The 19,232-nt window shown below is 56.7% G+C and overlaps 3 protein-coding genes across 3 annotated transcripts; 2 read left to right on the top strand and 1 right to left on the bottom strand.

Annotated features, from left to right (window-relative positions):
• Window positions 1-781: 781 nt before the first annotated feature.
• Window positions 782-2,177, bottom strand: BESB_051610 (uncharacterized protein; the record flags this gene model as incomplete). Its single annotated transcript, XM_029363596.1, has 4 exons — window positions 782-868; window positions 1,169-1,243; window positions 1,699-1,755; window positions 2,073-2,177. 4 exons carry the CDS (start codon window positions 2,175-2,177, stop codon window positions 782-784), a joined length of 324 nt encoding a protein of 107 aa, XP_029219519.1.
• A 1,385-nt stretch (window positions 2,178-3,562) lies between these two features.
• Window positions 3,563-11,400, top strand: BESB_051600 (PGAP1 family protein; the record flags this gene model as incomplete). The annotated part of the gene is made up of 5 exons (XM_029363595.1): window positions 3,563-4,016; window positions 4,523-5,007; window positions 5,241-10,091; window positions 10,252-10,677; window positions 11,266-11,400. 5 exons carry the CDS (start codon window positions 3,563-3,565, stop codon window positions 11,398-11,400), a joined length of 6,351 nt encoding a protein of 2,116 aa, XP_029219518.1.
• Window positions 11,401-14,100: 2,700 nt separating this feature from the next.
• Window positions 14,101-17,775, top strand: BESB_051590 (uncharacterized protein; the record flags this gene model as incomplete). Its single annotated transcript, XM_029363594.1, has 1 exon — window positions 14,101-17,775. One exon carries the CDS (start codon window positions 14,101-14,103, stop codon window positions 17,773-17,775), a length of 3,675 nt encoding a protein of 1,224 aa, XP_029219517.1.
• Between the last annotated feature and the right edge of the window lie 1,457 nt (window positions 17,776-19,232).

Raw genomic sequence — 19,232 nt, 5'->3', positions numbered from 1 at the left:
CAGTGAAAAGTGGAAATGCGTAGTTAGCACCCGTGAGAATAATGATGGGTTGCACACAGGGGAGTCCTCAACGACAATCGTATCAAGAACGCTCTCCGCTGGCCTTTAGCTTGGCGACTGATGCTACGGCGTCCGCGGCAGCCTCAGCGTTGGGGGCTCCGGCTCTGTTTGAGTGCTCTGACCTTATTTGCCCCAGTGCGATGGTCTTGTGCCCCCCGTTTGCATCGCAAGACGGTATCTCTTCCTGACTCGTACATCGTTTTGCCCACTGACACTCAGTAATGTAGCGCAAGTGCCTCAGGAATAACTGCGCGGTCGTCGCGTAGTGTTTTTCCCAAAGGCGAACGTAGTTTTCTGAATTTGATTCGCCGTTACCAGCAGCATAGCAGCGGAAGAGACGCAACGAGAGCAACCGGTGCTGTGAGCCCGATACTCAGGCAACAGTTGTGGTTTTTTTTTCATGACCGAAGCTACATCTGAAGCTGCCATCGTGACTGACACGAGGCGCCTTCGGGGTCTAGGCAAGTCTGGCTGTGACGACAGAAAACTGGCTGCCCGTCCACGGGACCTGCCGTCAATGCGGGTATGTGCGCAGGTGTCGCGGTGACCATATTCAGTCGTATCTGATCAACTGTGACTCTGGATATCCTATTGGTGGAAGGGTAGTCTTAAATGGCGGCACACGACAAAGTAGCAGAAAACAACAGAGCAGTGCTGACCGGAACTCCGGCCTAGAGGCGCAAGCACGAAGACGAAGACACAGATCATCAGAGGCATTTGACTAAGACGATGATCTGCCGTACAAGAAATAGAATATCATGAAAATGAAAATAACAAAGAGAGCTAGGTAACATGTGTGCCACCCGACCTGCAGCAGACGCAAACACACACAACGCAAAACAGTGCTGGTGGTCCGTACTACGCATGAATTTTTGCGTTTCTCTTGAAATAGGGGACACGCCAACAAATACATCTTCCAGAGGCGAGCTCTTCTGCGAACAGGCAACGCCGAGTGACTCTGCAACCTGCGAATGGACCGAACTTGGAGGCAGAGACTCTTTGTGCCTTTACTATAAGCCCAAGGTAGCATTTCCGCAGACACTTGTATGACTAAGTGCTCGCCCTGACAGCACGACTTCGCGACTCCGGGTCAGGACATCTGACTTACTCCTTGATTCCACAGGTTTCCCATTCGTTTGATTGAGGCAGCGATAGAACTGCGGACTCCTTCGAGACCACCAGCCTAGGGGCAGCCGACACGCCCACGCCACGCCTTCTGGAGCTACCAACGAAAAATGGGGTCCCCCACGTTACACAAGCACTCGCTTAGAACTTTTTAAAAGCCGGACGAGAGCAGATAGACACATGTGGACACTGCACAGAGCTGCCAAGCAACTAGAGCTGATGTTGTTCACGGCAGGTAACTTTGAGCACACCCAGCGCCTGCCTTTGGGCGGCTTTCAGATACGACGGCTCGCACATATGCCACAGTGTCACAGCAGCAGATGTCTCATATTTGTCTTAATAATAAAGTTCACCATCTAGGCCACACACCCACGTTTGAGCGTCGCTGTTCGTTTTTGCCGGCTCGTTTGAGAGGTTGACTCCCGCCACCATTCTCCTTTCACGCCGCGGATGCACCGTCAAACAGGGACAATGGCGGGCGTATACTGAGCCGCGTCAGACCGGAAAACCTACCATTCCCTCTAGCAGATTGTTAGACTCCTGGACCTCATCTCGCATGGCCAGGCTCAGCTGCACATGCGTTTGCAAAACAAACACCACATCTACACTCCAGCACTCGGCTACAGATTGTGATACCTATTTCACGCCTGAGTAACGGTGACTTGCGTCAGCTGCACGTAACATATTAGTTCTCGGGGAGCGTGTATTATGGGACAAGCCAGCTCGGCTTGGATATCCCCCATCTGTAACCGCCATCCGCCACATCGTACCAACATCCATCCCCTGGCCTCTAGTTGACGAACTACTACTCGTTCATCTCTGCCTTTAGCCGCACGGTATCCCCGAGGGCCTTAAACGGATGCCGTTACCTGTTTGAGGCTCTGAACCTTCGACTCTAAATCAACGATGCACGCATCGTTTTCCTCTTCCATTGCATCCACGCCATGCTTGTCAAACCTGCGTCTCTCGTAGCCTTCTTTCTTCCTCATCATCGGTGAAGATATGCACTTGAAAAGGAGCCGTAGGCGATTGTCGTTCGCTCCCGGTAGCGGTTCCGGTATGTGAAAGTAACGTCACACCTCATCCACAGAGCCTTTGCCGATGCGGCCGCCCCACGTCTTTTCGTCTCGTCGCACGTGCTAAAAACTAGTGCTTCTTCCCTGCAGCCACCTACTGAACACACGCAAGAAACAACGGACATGAGCTAACAAGAGCTGACCTCACCAATATTGCAAAAACACCTCTTCAGAGTCCTTTCTCATGCTATGTGCCACAGGTGTACGTGCACTGCTGAGGACCGGCGCTGTCGCTGCACCGCACCATGCGCTGGAAACTGGAATATCAACCACGAGAGTTCGTCAGCTTCGAGGAACACGTACGGCACGCAAAATGAGCACTAGGGACAAGAAAAGATCAGTTGAATTCGATGGGACGTTGCTGAAAAACTTCAAAAACATGATGTACATCGCGGCTCCAGCAGCCGCTACGGCGCTCCGGAAACACTCGCCCGTACGCCTCCTGGAAATATACGAAGGAACTAGCCAATCCTATGACATAACGCACGGAAATGCTAGTTTCCTTCCGCAGCTTCTATGTTTGGACGAAATATGGCTGAGCTATACACTGTTTTCGCCACTGGTTCAGAAAGCGTGGACCTGGCGTAAAACATGCGTTCAGCTGTTGCTCTCTCACGTCAGCGTTGCATCGGCACCCCCCTTACCACCAAGACGAAGAAGAAACCAAGACAGTTGCATTAAATATAGTTTGGACGCGTTGCCAAGCTTAACGCGTCAAGTGAGATAAGCTTTACTGCGAGGAAGGAAGGCTGGTGAGCTCTTCTAGCGAGAAATGTAAGTCTAGCACGCGTGAGGAAAAGCAAGTTGCCTTGAGGAGTGTGTCGTGTGTCTGCATGCCCTCGAAAGCGTCTGAGCGGCTCCGACTGCAGCGGAGCGGAGCCTTCTGTTCTCGACGCGTACATGCCCGCAACGCGTCTTCAAATGCGACGATAGATTCCGTATATTTTCTCGCACGGGTGCTTCGTTCCTAACTGCCTCTCATGAAAACATTTTTGCTTCTGACAAGTCGAGGTGCCGATCCGGCCGATGTCTGCTGCAACAGCTCTCGAGCGTTGGCCTAGTCGACTGCTACAGTTTCACTAGTGGCGCCCGACACAGGGTGACCCCCGTGCCAGTTCCCCGGTTTCTGTTTCTCGCTGTGTGCGTCACAGCGGATCTGACGATAAGCACCTAGGGTTTGGTGCATTAATGCAGCTGCCTCTGTGCAGGGCCCAGCAACGCAGTGTGCAGTGTGCCGGACCTGGGGGCCGATACCTCTGGGGGGGGGGGCGGCTCGTCTTCGAGTCTAGACAGTTCTCAGCATGGCGTTCGACGGCGAACGCCGAGAGGATTCCGGCACCACTTTTTCTTCCAACCGGCTTCTTTCCTCACGCTCGGCAACTCTCCGAGCCTGTACAACGTTTCTAGAGCGGGCAGGCTCTGACTCTGCGGCTGGGCAAACGGGAGATGGAACCGACTTGCATGGCACCGACTTGTCGCACGCGGCCGCCGCACAGTCTATAGGAGCCGAGACACACAACGAAACCCCGGCGTGTGAGAAGGATACATCCTTCGACGATCGCCGGCTATGGCTGCCTACATTTCTCCACCGAGTGACCTCGTCACTCCCGGCGTTCGCGTCTAAAGTAGTGTTCTACGCCGCCATCTTCGTCGTAACTTTCGTTTTGCTTTGTGGACTCTCGCCGTATTACCATGTCAACCACACACGCAATCTCGTTCGCGCGTCTGGCCTATTTCACCGCGTGCCTCTTCCAAGTAAGGTCATCCGGCAAGAGGCAAACAGCCGCCGTGCGGCAAGACTTGCCGACCCGCCCACAGCCGCAGCTGTCAGCGAGGAGGCTTCCATCTCTGAGGGGCGTTTAAGGGATTTGCGCCACCGAGGCTGAGTGCCGGTTTGCTAAATATAAGAGATTCCGGTCTGCCGCGATCCTGTTGCTAAGGGCAGGCGAGCTGTTGCTTCGCGGTCAGACGTCGTGAGTTGACTGCATGTGTGCCTCGCTCCGCTACTCTACATAGAGCTAACGAACACCCCTGCATATATATCTTTAGATGGCAGAAAGTGACTCATTTCCGCCCTGGGCGAGCTGTCGCCGATCCCGCATTTTCTCCACAGTTTTCGGTGGGTTTTAACCACGCGTTGGCACGCCTTCTGTCTGTGCTAACTGGCTGCTTCCCCAGAGACAGGTGCTGCCTTGACTTTGCCCAGATCGGCTGCAGGACCGCACACAACAGCCTCTTTGTTTGCGCTGCCATGCGCGCAGACACGCACTACGGCTTGCTCTTTATGAGTCTGGAGAGCGAACCTCCGATCGATTTCAGCCAGCCGTTAAGCCAGACGAAGCGGTACAGGCATCGTGACGGGGATGCGCTCCGCGAGGGGCCCAACACGACGCAGCATCCAGACGACGAAATCGAGTTCCATCCCATCCTGATGGTCGCAGGGCACGTGGGCGACTGGCGGCAAGTCCTTCCTTGGGGGAAGCTCCTGCGTTTCTACGAACGGAGGAGAGACAAGTTGTCTTCCTCGGGACATGAAGCAGACCCACTCGAACATACTGAACTCCACCTTTTCGGCACGCGACTCGGGGACTTCAACGAGCGGCAACGCCAGCAGCAGGTCTCTGCTTCACAGGCGAAGAATGTGCAACACCGACACGGCCGAAAGACCAAGGTGGTGCACCATGTCTACGTGGTTGACTTCCACCGCGAACCCAGCGGCCTGCATCCGGCGATCATCGAGAAGCAGGTAGGCCCGTGCGGCCCGCTTGTCTCTTCACACATCACGCTGCAGTCGCTCTCACCTGTGCGCCAGGTGGCTTTTTGTTCCCTGCCATGGGTCAAACCGGAAGCGCATCCCTTGGATTCTAAAAGTCGACCTATCGGAGCGCCTGTGTGTGTGCCATTGAGCGTTTCTTCTGTCGCACGAAATGCAGGTCATTCATGCTGCGGGGCCAGGGTTCTGCTGCGGCTTTTTCTCAGGCTGAGTTTGTGCTCCTCTGCATTAAGAAGATCCAGTCGCTCTACGCCCCCCTCCCGGAGACCGGGGTGTCGCAAAGGCTAGCCCCGCCCTTGACGGTGTTTGGGCACTCCATGGGAGGCCTCTCGGTTCTCAGAGCTCTTTCCAGGCGTTGGCGCATCGAGCCCTCGGGTGGCCGTGCTTTGTCGGAGAACTCTGCTGCTACGCATGCAGACACCGGTGCCTCTGGGACGGAAGACAAGCGCGCGCCAGCATCGCGCCAGCTTGATTTCTCGTCTTTTTCTTTCTTGACAGTGGTACTGCTCAACAGCCCGGTCGGCGGCCTTCCCGTTCTTCAGTTGTCGGTGCCCTTTCGCTTCTTCTACCGACGCCTGTGGCGGGATGTCCGCAAGCGGTTCGGGCTCCAACACCGAGGGTCTCAGCTGCTTGCGAGCGGCGGCGTGTCTGGAGGGAGCAGAGCAGACCCGCTGGGACGCCAAAGCTCTCTGGAGGTGTCCAGCCGTTCTCCAAGCACCGCAGCTGCAGCTTGTCTCCCTTCGCGGGCCTTCCTTGTTTCAGCTTCTTCCGGATGGATCGATGAATTTGTTTCGCCGGCGGCCGCTTTGCCGCCGTCCCTTCGTCGCCGTTTCTCGTCGCAGACTCGCGATTTCCAGACACCCGTGGACAGAGAAGCTGGCGGCGCGGCGTCGAGTTGCGTATACCGCTCGCAGTTCCACTTCTTCTCGTTGCTGCTGCCGTTTGCGCGAGATGTGCACACCCAGCACACACACGACAACATCATGTGGTCGCGGCCGGCGTTGTTCATGTTTGCCCACATGCTCAGAGAGCAGGAACGGCTGCTCGCCGCGGTGCGCCAAAATGAGCGAGCTGCCCTAGCGGCTGGCCTCCAGCCCGGCTCGGCTCCGTGGGAACGAGCCGTGTTCGAGGAGCTGGGCGACGAGGGACAGGCGAGTGAAGAGCATGAAGAAGGGGCGCGCCTAGCCGGACCGAATTCGCCTGCCGCGCAATCCCCTGCTGCGTGCGCCGACAAGTCGCATGTAGGGAAGGCTCTGTCTCCTGTGGAGCGAATGCTGCGACGAGTCGAGACTCTGACGGTGTCGCCGCTCGCCACAGCTTTGTCGCCGCGGACCCAGGTGCGCGACGCCACTCCTGCCGGTTCAGTTGGTTCTTCTTTTTCCAGGGATGCTGCCGCTGAGAGTCGCTCAGATTCGCGAGGGATGAGTGCACAGATTGCGCAGGACGCAATCTCTGCACTCGCCTGTGGAGCAACGCCGTCGTGCGGCGTTGCTCCACAGGCCGTTCCAATCACCGATCGCTACCTCGAGGCCCGTCTCCACAGGGCACTTGAAATTTTGTTCAGTACGCAGGCGATGGAGAGCGGCGCTCTCGCAGAAAACGAGCCAGCTGATGGAAAAAAAGCGCGCGACGCCGGTGACGTGGTGACAATAAAGCAGGGCCCCGCCGCCGGCATCTCAGGGGAAGGTGTATTCAGGGTGATTTCGTCACTTGACGCGCTCTCGTCGCCCCTGATGTCGTCACTGCCCCCCGTGCTTGTATATCCCTATTCATTTGGCAGCCAAAACCACTCGCAAGGCGCTGCTGGCGCAGCCCAAAACACCGCAGGGCGGTCAGCAAGCAGTGAAGACCGGGCGGAGTCACGCTCTCAGCATCGTGTCGCCCGCTTTCAGAAGCCCTTTTTCTTCGGACTCAAGCCCGCGCCGCTCGCACCTTTCCAGCGGCCAAGTGAGGGAGACGACTACAACGAAGGCTCCCTGCCAGTCTGTCGACGCCAGGTGAAGCTACGAGAAACCGTTGGTGCCTCAAGCGCCGCTGACGAAACTCTGGATGAGTCTGTGATATCCGAGATCTCCGCCTTCCTCGAACAGCTTCTTGCGCGCGCCTCTGGGGACTCTTCTTCGTGTTCTGCTTCGGGACACTGCGCGACTCCTGTTTCAGAGAGCGCCTCGGGGCGGAGAACCCACGAGGAAGAGCTCCGCCTCGCTGTAGCTTCCAACAGTTCAGGGGCAGGGTCGTCTCAATCATCATTCCCTTTCGCCTTTTTTCTGGCGACCCCTAAGGCCCTCGTGTCTGGCGGGAAAGATGCGGAACAAGCCCACCAATTTTCGTTTTTCTTCCTGCCGCCCTCACTATCTCTTTTTTATCCGGTGAAGGCGTGCGGTTGGTTGCTCCCTCCTTCGCTTCCATTCCGTCACAGGCCGGTGGATGACAGTCAGACGCCGGGTCAAGTGGGCGTGTCCCCTGACGGAGACGTCGCATTTCTGATTCTTGTGAATCAAAACGCGGTCATCCCACCTCTAGGGCAACCGGGAATCGTGGGCGCCATGGCGCATGTTGATGCGGAATCTGGACGTAAAGCAGGGAGCCAAGCATCCTTCCAGCCGAATGCCGTCTCACCAGGGCCGAACAGGCAAGCTGCCAATCTCTCCGTTCCCGTTCCCTCTCCCGCGGGAGACCCCAGGGCTCTGTATCAGCTGTCATTCCATTTTTTGCCTTTCTTCAAAGTGTCCTTTCCCCAGTTTCCGTTTCTGCAGTTCCTCCTTTCGCTTGTCTTCCCGATGTCCGCGCGCATTCCTCTTGCTAAACTGTCGCATTCGCATCGCGCGCTGTTGTCCTCTCCCGCCTACCTCCTCCTGCCGTCTCCGTCCTCCCTCGCCTTCTTCCTCCCCTATCAGTACCGGACCCGAGTAGAATTCGTCAAGCAGCAGCCTGCGCGCCCCGGTTCCTCGCGCGGCGTCCTCAACGAGGAGATCCGCAGTTTTCGCACCTTCTGCAACGAGGTCGACATCCTCCTGGCGGTCTGGGAGGAGCCCGAGTCGTTGACGGCGGTGCCTGGCGGACGACGAGAGGATGCCAGTCACCCCTCGTCGCAGTTCGTGTCTGCGGAAATTGGCGTGCAGCAGCAAAAGATCTCTCTCAAAGAGAGATGCTTTCTGCGGGAGGGCCCCCGGGAGAATGCCTGGACTTGGAGCTGGCTGCCCGGCTCGACGCTGGAAGAGGTAGGAGGTCTCCGTCTTTCCAGCGAAGAACGCGGCGAAGGAGGGCAGAAGAGCGCAGACACGGGGAAATCTTGGACAACTTTTTTCAAAGACTTTGCGAAAAACTTCCAGCTGCTAGATGCGGAAAGCTCGCCGAATGTCTTTGCCCCCCGATATATGCCCCCGCGCACCACGCCGTGTGCCAGTGCAGGAGCGCACAGCGAGGAGACACATGCAGACTGGCGAGGGGTGCAGGCGGGGAGGAGCGACAGCCAAGAACAACGCGGACACACCGGAGGGATAGGCGCTAGTGGAAAGGAGGACGCGGCGCTGTTCCGCGAGGTCTGCGACGGAGGGGCAGATTTCATTCGAGCTCAAACTACGCCTGTCATCCTCCTGCCGACGACCCACGTCGATGCTGTGACTGAAGATGTGCGTCACAGAACAACGCCAGGGGGCGCTGTGGAGGCGACGCAGGCCTCTTCGCTTTCTCCACTCGCCACCCAGTCCGAGCACGAGGAATGGAATGCAGAACTTGTCGTCGAAGTCACTGGCTCCCCCTTGTCCTTGATTCGAAATCTGCTGCATATGTATTTGCCCCTGTTTGTCGCTTTCCTCATATCCGTGTCCGGTCTGGCCGTCGCGTTTTTCCTCCTCTTCCCGTCTTCGACCGACGTCTCTACCCCGCAAAGGGAAGGCGGAACCCGTGATTTGAAGACGTCCGCGGACCCCGCACGACGCAGCGCAACTTTTCCAGGCGGTTGTTTGAGATTTGGAAGCCACGTTAACCTCTCCGCTGTGCTGTTCTGCGGCATGTTAGCGCTCGTCAGCGTCGCAGTACTCTGCCATTCGCGTGTATTCTTCGCAAGCTACTGCCGGTCTGAAGTCGCGGAGGCCCAGCGGGCTCCCCCAGGGGGACTCCTGGATGCACTCGTTTCCTCCGCATTAGCCCCACCTTCCTCGTTCCTTCTGTCAATGCACCCCCCCCTGCCTCCCGTCAGTCTCTTGCTCGTCCTTTTGGGGCTGGCAGTCTCGCTGTTTTGGCTGCTGATGCATGCGGGCCGGGCTGTCTGCTGCATCCTCCGCGTGGCGCTGTCTGTTTTGAGGCGACTCGTCTTCCCTGCGGGGCGGCTATGCCTCGCTTTGTGCTCGCGTCGCAGCGGAAAGGACGGCGGCTCGCTTTTCGCGGGATCTGCGGAAACGATTCACCTAGCCGGCAGTGAACGAGGCGACGCAGGATGTCCAGCGGCACAGCCGTGCGATGGAGACAAGCTCGCAAGGCCCGCTGCGCGAGACTCTTGTAGTGGGCAAATTCCGCAGGGTAGCTCTGCCGATTCTCTTTTCAAGGTGGGAAGCAATCGTGGGCAATGTTCAGGCCCGCAGGCTCTCTCTGACGAGAGCCAGCTGCCACCCCCGCAGCAGAGGACTTGCTTCAACAAGATGCGAGAGACGGTGGCAGGGGCCTCACTTGGCCTTTGCGCCTTTGTAATTTTTGTCAGCTTTCTGCTGTTCTTGGCAGTGCACCAACCGCACCAAGCTGCCCTCGTCATGCTTCTTATTAGCGTTGTGGGCATGCTCGCCACAGCCATGTGGCGACAAGGAACCCATCGCCCTGAGCCCAGGGCTTTCGGGAAACAGTTGACAGCCGAGGTTGAGAAGAAGGGACTAGGTGCCCGAACGGAGGTGCAAAGTGGAAAGGAACTGCGGGGTACCTGCGACCGCGGGAGGCGGCAAAACCTTCTGGTGCTGCTGTGGTGCCAGTTGTTCCTCTTCCTTCTTCTCGACGCTTTGCCTATGGGGCTTTCGGTCTGGCGCCTGCTTGGGCTTCACGAGCTTGCGGAAGGCCGTCACTGCCCGGTGAGACAGCGAGAGGCAACAGAACAGAAGGAAAACGCAAGGCGGTGGGTGCTGGGTGCGTAGGTATATTAAATGTTGGTGGCAAGGGGGGAATTCTGAGGCCCAAAGGTTGATGAATTCTTCGCATTTTGGCTGCTCTGCGCTTCTGATGTGTTTGCAGTTTGCAGACAGCAACAATTCACTCAGAGAGAAAATGGCGGGGTCGAATTACGTCCTCCGCAGCAACGAGCTAGATGACTCCAGCCTGGTTTGGCGCTTGGGTGGATGGGTACTCTTCCCGTCGCTGCAGGCCTTCCCCCTGCCTGAGGGCCAGTTTCCACATACAGATATTGTGGAGAGTGTTCACTCTTCGACTTTTTCTGAGCGCGTCTTGGTTTTTGCCTCAATCCTTGCCGAAGATGAACTGCTCGTACAGGGTTTAGTTATGTTTCTGTGTCTGCTTCCCGCCATCTGGATGTGCTCATGGTTGTTGTATCAGTCGATACGTGAGGAGTCTCAAATGGGATGGTCTTCCACCGTCGGGGGGAAACACGGCCAGGGAGTGGCGTGTCCCCCCCTCGCACCGAAAGTGCAGGCATCGCTTCAGGTGAGTGAGTCCGGAACTCGCAGGCGTTGGGAAGAAGACCTTGAAAAGTGAAGTGTTCTCATCATGTTTAGATCGTTTTTAGACCGATGTCGCGTTTTGGGGACGGTTGCCAACAGGTCTCCCTCGAATGAGAGGTTACCGTTCATTCACGCGCTGCACACTTAAACGACTGTCGGGTTGTTGACAGGCAGCATTTCGTTGCTTTCCGCGCCGCGGCCTAGCGAGTCTGACTGCCTATAAGCAAATGCTTGGAAACCAGCCTACAACAGACCTAGAACAACTGCAGCGTAACCTGTAGCTAGCTATCAACGATGATATTTTCAACGCATGCGCACCACCCATCGAAATAGTACTTTTCTGTCGTGTTTCCGGGTTAGACATATGTGTGCTAAGTGTTTCCGTGGTCTTGTTTCAGCTTCTGGAGTAGCGTGTGGTGTGCTATGCACCGTCTTAACCTCACGTCAGTTGCAGATACATGACAACCAAATCATGTATAGAAGTGCGGCTGTTGGAGTCATACTGAAGCTTCATCAATGTAGCATTGGCGACGCGTGTCTCGCCATTTCTGCGTTTCTATGCTGTTCTCAGGTTGTCGCCGCCGCAGTCCTTCCGGCACTAGTTTTCTGGCTCCCAGACGGCATTCAGATGATCCTGAGTGTCCATTTGTTGTTGCAGTGTATTGTGTTTTCGTCGGGCACGTTACGTCTCCCTCTCTTACAGTGATTCACATGTTCCTGAATTTGGAGGTGCCAACCATTACCGCGAGACCTTTGTCAATGAGTTGTATGGAATCTGTGGAAAATTCTCCCAGCGTTGTGTTTGTCCGTAACTTTCCTTCACGCTTAATTCAAGGCTTTTCGCGGTGCTTCAAATGTCAGTCACGGAGGAACAGTCATAAAATAAACGGTTGGGTTGTGTTGGTAACCATAAGTGTTACGCTCACGAGGTTTATACGCGCACACCCATGCCAGCGAAGACCGTTTCACCCGGTTAGCGGCAGCGGCGCTGCGGCACGGTAGCAGCGGTCCTCCCGTTGTGTAACTGGTTTGCCAACAAGTGGTTCGCTTATCACGGTCGAACACGGCACAGTAAATGCATCATTCTGGCTCAATATAACAACTCGGGTTTTCGCTGACACACATGGACGAGGATCCAGTAGCCGTTGCAATCGCTTCTTCCCGGTCGCAGTGTTTAAGGCCGGGCAAACAGGTCACAGGGGGAGTTCCTGGCGTGTGACCAGTTCTGACACACGATGCTCAGTCAGCCCTACATATCACCGCATGAGCATATAATGAGCGAGATACTCCCCTAGGACAAGACCGAAGTGCAGCACAGACGGCCGGCACTTCACGCAGGTGAGGTGCTAGTGTGACCACAGTTTCGACGATGCGCATATTTTGGAATTCGTGCCCCGTTGGAAGTCCTGCCTCTGGACACGGATAGACTGCCCTCCTGTCAGGAACGCCGCGTGCGTACGTAAACATAGCGTTGTAACAAGTTTTGAAAGGTACAAACTCGTGCACCAAGAAAACCACGCGGGAAGGAGTTTTCTCTGTGGGCGGGATGGCAATGCATGAATAGGGTTTAGAGTTCCAGCAAGGCAAATAGGCACCTGCTTCTCAAACTCTTCGTGGCGCTGCTCCCCTCACCCTGTTTTTCGGCAGCCTCATAAAGACGCACTTGCAATACCAGCGAGGCTGACTTGGTGCAAAGGACGTTTCGACGAAGGATGTTACATTCTGAACCGTCTGCCCTGTGCAGCCGGTCTCAGCATGGATAGCTGGCAACAGAGCGACGATATCTGTGGATGCTTCAGTTGAAGCTCGCATCCTTCGAGCGGCACCCACACTAGAGAGGGAAATTGTTGCGGACGCTCATGTCATTTTGCTGCCGTACACAGCTTCGAGGAACACACTGAGGCGAAAAAGCGGCACCTACACGCAGTGAACTTAGATAGGTACATGTCAACTGATCAATCTGCTGTATTTGCCTTGGGTCGCTCGTGCGCGCGCGTGACTACTATGCCCCGCACGAGTGCATTTCCCCCCTGTTTCACTAAAGAATCAATAATGCTCTCTGACACAAGACCTCCGGAATGGAATTGCAACGCAGGTACATAACGGAAAAATGGTTTCGGGTTCCTGCTTGTTAAGTGCCAATTAGTGCCTTGCCATCGATTTCGTAAAGTGCGAGGTGCACTGCGTGGTGTGCACCACGTGCCGATGCCTTGCAGGGCACCAGGCCGGGCACTTCCGTGATCTAGAGAGGAAAACGCAAAGGAAGGGCAAATAAATTCGTTACTTACTCAACTTTGCCCATGAGATAAACGCACAACTCAAAGCTGTGCCATCATGATTCACGTTTAATATTCTGAGGAGTGGGTATATTCTTAGTAGGTTCAGAATTTCGTCTGAGCGTGTCCGTTGATTCGGGGGTAGCCTCGCCTGCCAGATAGAGCCTTGAGGGCGGCCCCACCGGCGTCTGATGGTTCTTGGTTTCGAATGGGCCTTTTCGCAGCAAGTGACAACACGTTATCCTCATTTAGCTTTTTGCGTGAAATCGGCGATGCACCACTCTCAAGCAGGCTGTTGAATTCTTTTTTGTATCTTCGTGCAATTTTGGCTTTGTTTTGTCTTGTGCGTCATTAATCACCAGATTACTCAAGCCTTGTCACAAAAAGGTTGTCTTGTCAGTCTTTTAACTGTCTGGAGCAAGGTCCACGATCAGGACCAAACAGTTTCCACTAGGATTGCATCTAAGATTCCGAATCTGGCTTGAGCGTTCCCTGAATTTCCGGTTTGGTGCACGAACAGCGAGAAACTTGTTTTACGTCTGCCTATCCTGAATGTCTTGTCCGCTTTTCCGCTCGTGAATACTGAGCAGACTGTGCCTTCTTCAGCCCTCAGGATGTTGGTTTTTTTGCACTTCCTTCCTTTGTGCGTACATTCATTCCGCTTGGCCTCGGCACTGCATTAACTGATGACACATTGCTGTTCATGATCTATTGTTCTCATTCTCCAAAGAGACAAAGCAGAGGCACATGGGAAATGATAGAGTGAAAACACCTTTTATGCCAAGCGATCTTCCGCCTAGATTTAAAAGAAGGGAATCATCCGAAGTGTGTGAAACTGCAGATTTCGTACATCAGCCCAGTGCTCGTCAGAGTAGGCGCAGCATTCGGTTCATTCGGTTGTGCAGTGTGCGTGACGAATCGGCGCTTCAACAGCATCGGGCTTCCTGCCATGCTCCCGATCTGTCTGAGCAAGAACGGCGTGAGTTTTGAGTAAAAGCGCTGCTGTTAAGGCGTTTCTGGTTAGTAGTGCCCCCTTTTGAGCAAGGCCGGCGAGTCGACACCGGCATCCACATGGCACCCTGATCCATTCTGATCGATGCTTGTGTCCTGCCAGACCTTTCTTCCGTACCATGCACGCGTCGTATGTGCCTGCCCCCCCGCCACCACCAGAACCGCCAAAGGTTCTGCGTACAGTGCCCCCTCCCACAATGGCAGCCCGTAACGGGCATCTTGCTGGGTGCCCTCCGAACCCACCCCTTCTGGCATTTCCTCGCCGTGGCCCTGGCTCCAACGCGGGTCCGCCAGCGCCCCCAGCGCCGAGAGCGCCGCCCACAGTGCCATCGGGACAACCTCTGTACTGCGTCTCGAGGATTCAGCCGCCTCCCCCTAGCTCTGCGCCCCGGCAAATGAGAACTGGCCTGCTTCCCGCTCCCAACAACGCCACATTCCCTGGCTCTCGACGGGGCCCGCCCCCCCCTCCTCCTCTTACCGAACAAGAGACACGGGGCGGCGGCGACCCGTTCCTCTCACGGCCTTCCGGCGCCGCAGGCGGCAGGGGGATACGGGCTCCCGATCCGAAGCGAGCTCTGTCTCAATTTCCATTCCATCAGGCAGAGGCCATGCACATTGCACAGGGGGCTCACGCTGCTCCGCGAGATGATGCCAGCTTGCACCTGTCTTCCTGCAGGGTGCCAGCTTACGTGCGGCCCCTGCATTCTGCGACGGACTCCTCCCCAGGAGGTGTTCCATCTCAGGTGCTACAGGGTAGTTCGACGAGTTCAGCCGAGTTCCTGCGCCATCAGCATGGCAACGTTGACCATTACTGTGAAGACTCCGGATTCGCCAGTGTGGATATAACAGGGGGCCCGCGAGGCATCTCGTCACCACAAAATCAGCCACGAGTTTTGTTACCACCTGAGCCCCGACGCCCTACAGAGCAGGTGCCTGTGGTGCTGGTGCTGCACCCTAAACGTGGGGACTCAAGCGATAGCTCGAAGTGGCCTTCTGAACGACAGCCTTACCGGGACTACAACGCAGATCATGCCTTCGAGAATGGAGGATCTCGGCGAAATTCGACACACGGAAGTCACGACTCCCCGAATCGACTCACGCACCCCCCGGAAGAAGACCGACAGGCCTTTGACCTCCTGTCTCGCGACAGCATGCCAACTGGATTCCACACGATGGAGGAAGGAGGTACGTTTAATCCCCCAGAGCCGCAGGACCGGCGCCGGCAGCGACGGCAATCACAGGGGCAACCAGCAGCGTCGCTCGCCCCGAATAGGTCAGCCCCCCTCCTGCCATTCCCCCTGCCATGCAGTGTGCCGCGAATGAACACGAACGCTCCCTCTCTCTCCAGTGTAATGCCACACAGGCGACCACGGCCGCCCACCCACGCCTCATCTCGACGCGTGGCCAGACCTAGCAGCGTTTCTCCCGCTGCAGGACACCTACCGTTGACCCTGACAGAAGCGAAATTTTCGCGCAAGCGACAGGCAGACAGCTCAAGGTCACGCCACACGGGACACTCGCCTGCCCACTCACCACACACGCCAACAGACGAGTCACGGAGATACTTCCCACGTTCTGCATGCCCACGGAGCAAGTGGTGGCAGTCTTCAGCGCAAGCGACATGCAGCGGCGTGAGCCGAGGACGTAACTTCATGGACTCGCCTGGGCGCGCCATTCCCGACACCCGCCGCAGGGAATCTGTTTCGCCGGATCGACTCCGGCCTCTCGCCCACAGAAAGGAGCACCTGTCGAGACTCCGGAAATGTAGTGACAGCTCACGTGGGAGTGCACGAGCTTCGTCTTCTCGATTTGCAAGAGATGCATCCCCATCGCGACCGGAGAGTTACGGGAGTGTCCGCCATCGTTCCTCTTTCGCACGACCGCTCTCCCGACGTCGTCGATGTTGCACGCCTCGGCGTCTGCGTGTCCCTATCCTCCTCTCAGTTCCAACAACGTCGACGCGCCGGCGTCTCTCTCAGCTGTCACCCCGCCGGGTTCACAGCGCCTCCGCAGCTGACTGGAAAAGCGTGGCGAGCAGTGACAGTCCCCGCGTCTCGCGGGAGCTGTCTCCTGGCTCCGTCGGCACAGATGCGTCACGCAAGGAAAGCGCTCTGTCGCCTGCTTTCAACAGCCGCGCTCAGTGGCATCCTCCTAGCCAGCTGACTCCGTCGCCTTGCTCTCTGTCTCTTGCGCGCCTCCCGCCGTCACCCATCACCCCCTTCGGGGTCGTCGGCCATCAGCGGTCTCAGGGAATAGATCCGTCCGTGCCCACTGAGGGAAGGCCTCCAGAGCCCTCCCCCCCTGATGCCTCGCCGGTTCAGAGGCGTTCCCTCGATGGCGGACGAGGAAGTCACGCTCAGAAACGCACGCGAGACCTTCCTGGAGCTGACGTCCCCCGCCCGCTCCCGCCTGCTCCCCCGGTCGTCCTCAACGTCGGGGGAAGACTCAGTCACTCGCAGAGAGCGTTTGAGCACGAAGCGGCGAAGCCAGACTCGCGACCCCGAACGGAGAGGCAGAGGCGAAGGAAGCAGCGCCAGCAGCAGCGCCGCCAGCGCGCCCGTCGCCGACAGCAGCCGCAGCAGCAAGAGCCGTACACAGAGGAGTCTCCACAGCGGGAAACTCCTCGAGATTCTCCAAGTGCCTGCGGACACACTGAGGAAGAGCAGGAAAGTTTTTCTAGAGGAGACCAAGCCGCCACGACGACTTTTTATCCGCCGCCCTTCGTGCACCGCTTCAGCAATCTGAGTGATTCTACTGACAGTGAACAAGATGGAGAACGAACTGCCGAAGGCGACCGAGAGGAGGAGAGCGACCCGTGGGCCGCGTCGCTGGAAGATGTCGAGCGACATTTGAAGAGACGGAAAGCACTACACTCCGGAACTGGGCACGACTTTTCGCACTTTCCTGTTGGGCTCCAGTGGGATCCCAGGTCCAAGCCCTCGTCGGACTGCCCCATGTTGCAGAACTGCGATGAACTGTTTCTGCCTCCGTGGCGCGAGCAGCAGCGCGGCACGAGCGGCCGCGTCATCTATCAGTTCGAGCTCCTTCAGCATAGACCGTTCCGCGCCCTGTGGAACAGCACAGCTGTGGATGTCTCCTCTTCCCCGAGTCCGTTTGCGCAGCACCATGCCGTGCGATCGAAGGCGTCGTCCCCAGCCCACGAGCTGCGATCCCTTGCGCATGGCGCACGCAGCCAGGATTCTTCAGGCGAAGCAGAGCGGACGGCGCTGTTCCAAGAGAACGTGGGACGAGGTGCTGGCGGCAGATCGGCCGCGCTGCCTCGAGATCATCTGGATTCCGCGTACGTCCGCTCTGGTCCGATCGATCGGGGCCACCAGCGCCGAGCGGGAGAAGCGCGCGGAGTCCCCAGCAGGGGGCCGGGAAGCAGCTGCAGCAACTCCAGTCGGAGGACAAGTATGAGCTTGGGAGGCGACGGAGAACAGTGGGGCGGCGCAGAGCGCACTTGCGAAAGCGACAAGCCTGAGACTTTCTTCTGGGAGAGCGAGAAATGCCAACGCTTTGTGATGACGTCATCCACTCGCGCTCCTACGGAAGGCGACGGAAGCACCGACGACTCTGGTTTTCATCACGGGTTCAGCTCTGGGAAGGGCGATGAAAGAAATAAGCAGCCTCTGAGACGGGGCAGCGACACGGGGCGGTCACCGGGGTGCCATGAGCCTCAGCCAAAGTGCTGGTGGGGTGACCAGACCCCGAATGCAGAAGCGAGGAGAAACAGTCTGCACGAGAAGGACGGCGGAAGCAGCATGATGCTGCCCCACGTACCATGGTGCTAGAGTGACGCGCGACAACTAAACATGCACCAGGTCTTGTATCAGGCAGTTTTGTGCCACTAAACTGGTATTTCGCTCACACTAGCGGAGTGTGCGTACTCCCGCTCCCCCAGGGATCTTTTAAAAGCCAACACAAACGGGCCACACTAAGCCGCTCACCTCAGCGCGCAGGGCAGCGCGACCTGTGAGACCGTTGTCTGCAAAGGACAGGGAGGACGCATGGACGCCAACACGAGGATGGGTTACGTAGTCAAATGCTCCTAATGATACCCTGCTGCTCGCAACGTGTGGTGGAGTTAGGAAAGAAGGAGCGCCAGGGAGCGCAATCCCTGGGGCGGTCCCTTGACGACTCGCGATGGCAGAACGCAGAAAATCGACGAGAGAATTCACTGTCTCAGGCTCTGCGTAGCATCTCTATTTCCCCCCCTTGGTATGTAAATAGGGTGAACCGGGTCTCGAACCTGACTGTTGAGCTGTAAGAGTAAAGGCATCCGCTTGCGCAAGTCACCGCGAGTTTGGAAAGCACAGCCGAGCCGAGGCTGCCAGGCCAGCCAACACAGGAGAACTGGAGCACTGCACTTAGCAGAGGACTTTGATGTGGATTTTACAGCTGTCATTTCCAGTTGACAAGTAATAAAGTCCAGCAGGTCTCCGTAGACATCCGAAAGATTTGCAAATCCACAGTCAACCAACCCATATGGATTTTATCAGAGTGACTCTTTTTTCTTGAGATATGCCAGGCCTTTTACCCAAGACCCTCAGCCCGCCGCCGTTTTTGGGACTTTCGCGCGCCGCTCCTCGCGCACCAAAGAAAGAGCGTCACACAAAATGGCTGGTCTTTCGCTGCCCAAGAAAGGAGGTGAGCAAGCGAACATATCGCAGTCGACAGAACTCAGCGACAGGGGCGCAAGTGAAGACTACGTCTGAGTAAGCGGAAACTCAGCAAGAGAAGAAGAATTTGGCGCATATGCGGCACAAACTCAATGGCAAGTTAGATGTAAACAACCGCGTGCGATAAGAGCAGCTGAGAACTCACTCGCGTCAGAGTGGTATTGTCTTCATTGTAAGGGCTGGGATGTCTTCATTACGAAACAAATCAGCATGTTAGAGAAAGCGGCGTGCATTAGCTTGTTGTGACCGCTGCCCTGAGTGACATCAGAAAGGGCGTGCATATGATATGGCGCCACCGCGTCTATCAATGTGGTTGAACCACATTGATAGACTACGTTCTCCCGACCGTTGCATCGCCTCCTCATCCTGTATCTCTGTACAGCGAGCCCCGTCTGCTGTCCTATAGCACAGGCAAGGAAAGTAACCCGCTCAGCATCCGGTTGCCTGCGCCGCGACACCGGATGAGACCGTGAAGCACGACGAGGAAATGACAATTCACCTGCGCTCGCTCAATTCAGGTTTTTACTACACTTGTGTAGCTGGCAACCGAATGTAGCCTTGCAAGCGCG

The sequence above is a fragment of the Besnoitia besnoiti genome, chromosome IV (genome assembly GCF_002563875.1).
Source record: "Besnoitia besnoiti strain Bb-Ger1 chromosome IV, whole genome shotgun sequence".
Lineage (NCBI taxonomy): Eukaryota > Apicomplexa > Conoidasida > Eucoccidiorida > Sarcocystidae > Besnoitia > Besnoitia besnoiti.
This window is presented reverse-complemented; position numbering and strand designations above follow the sequence as displayed.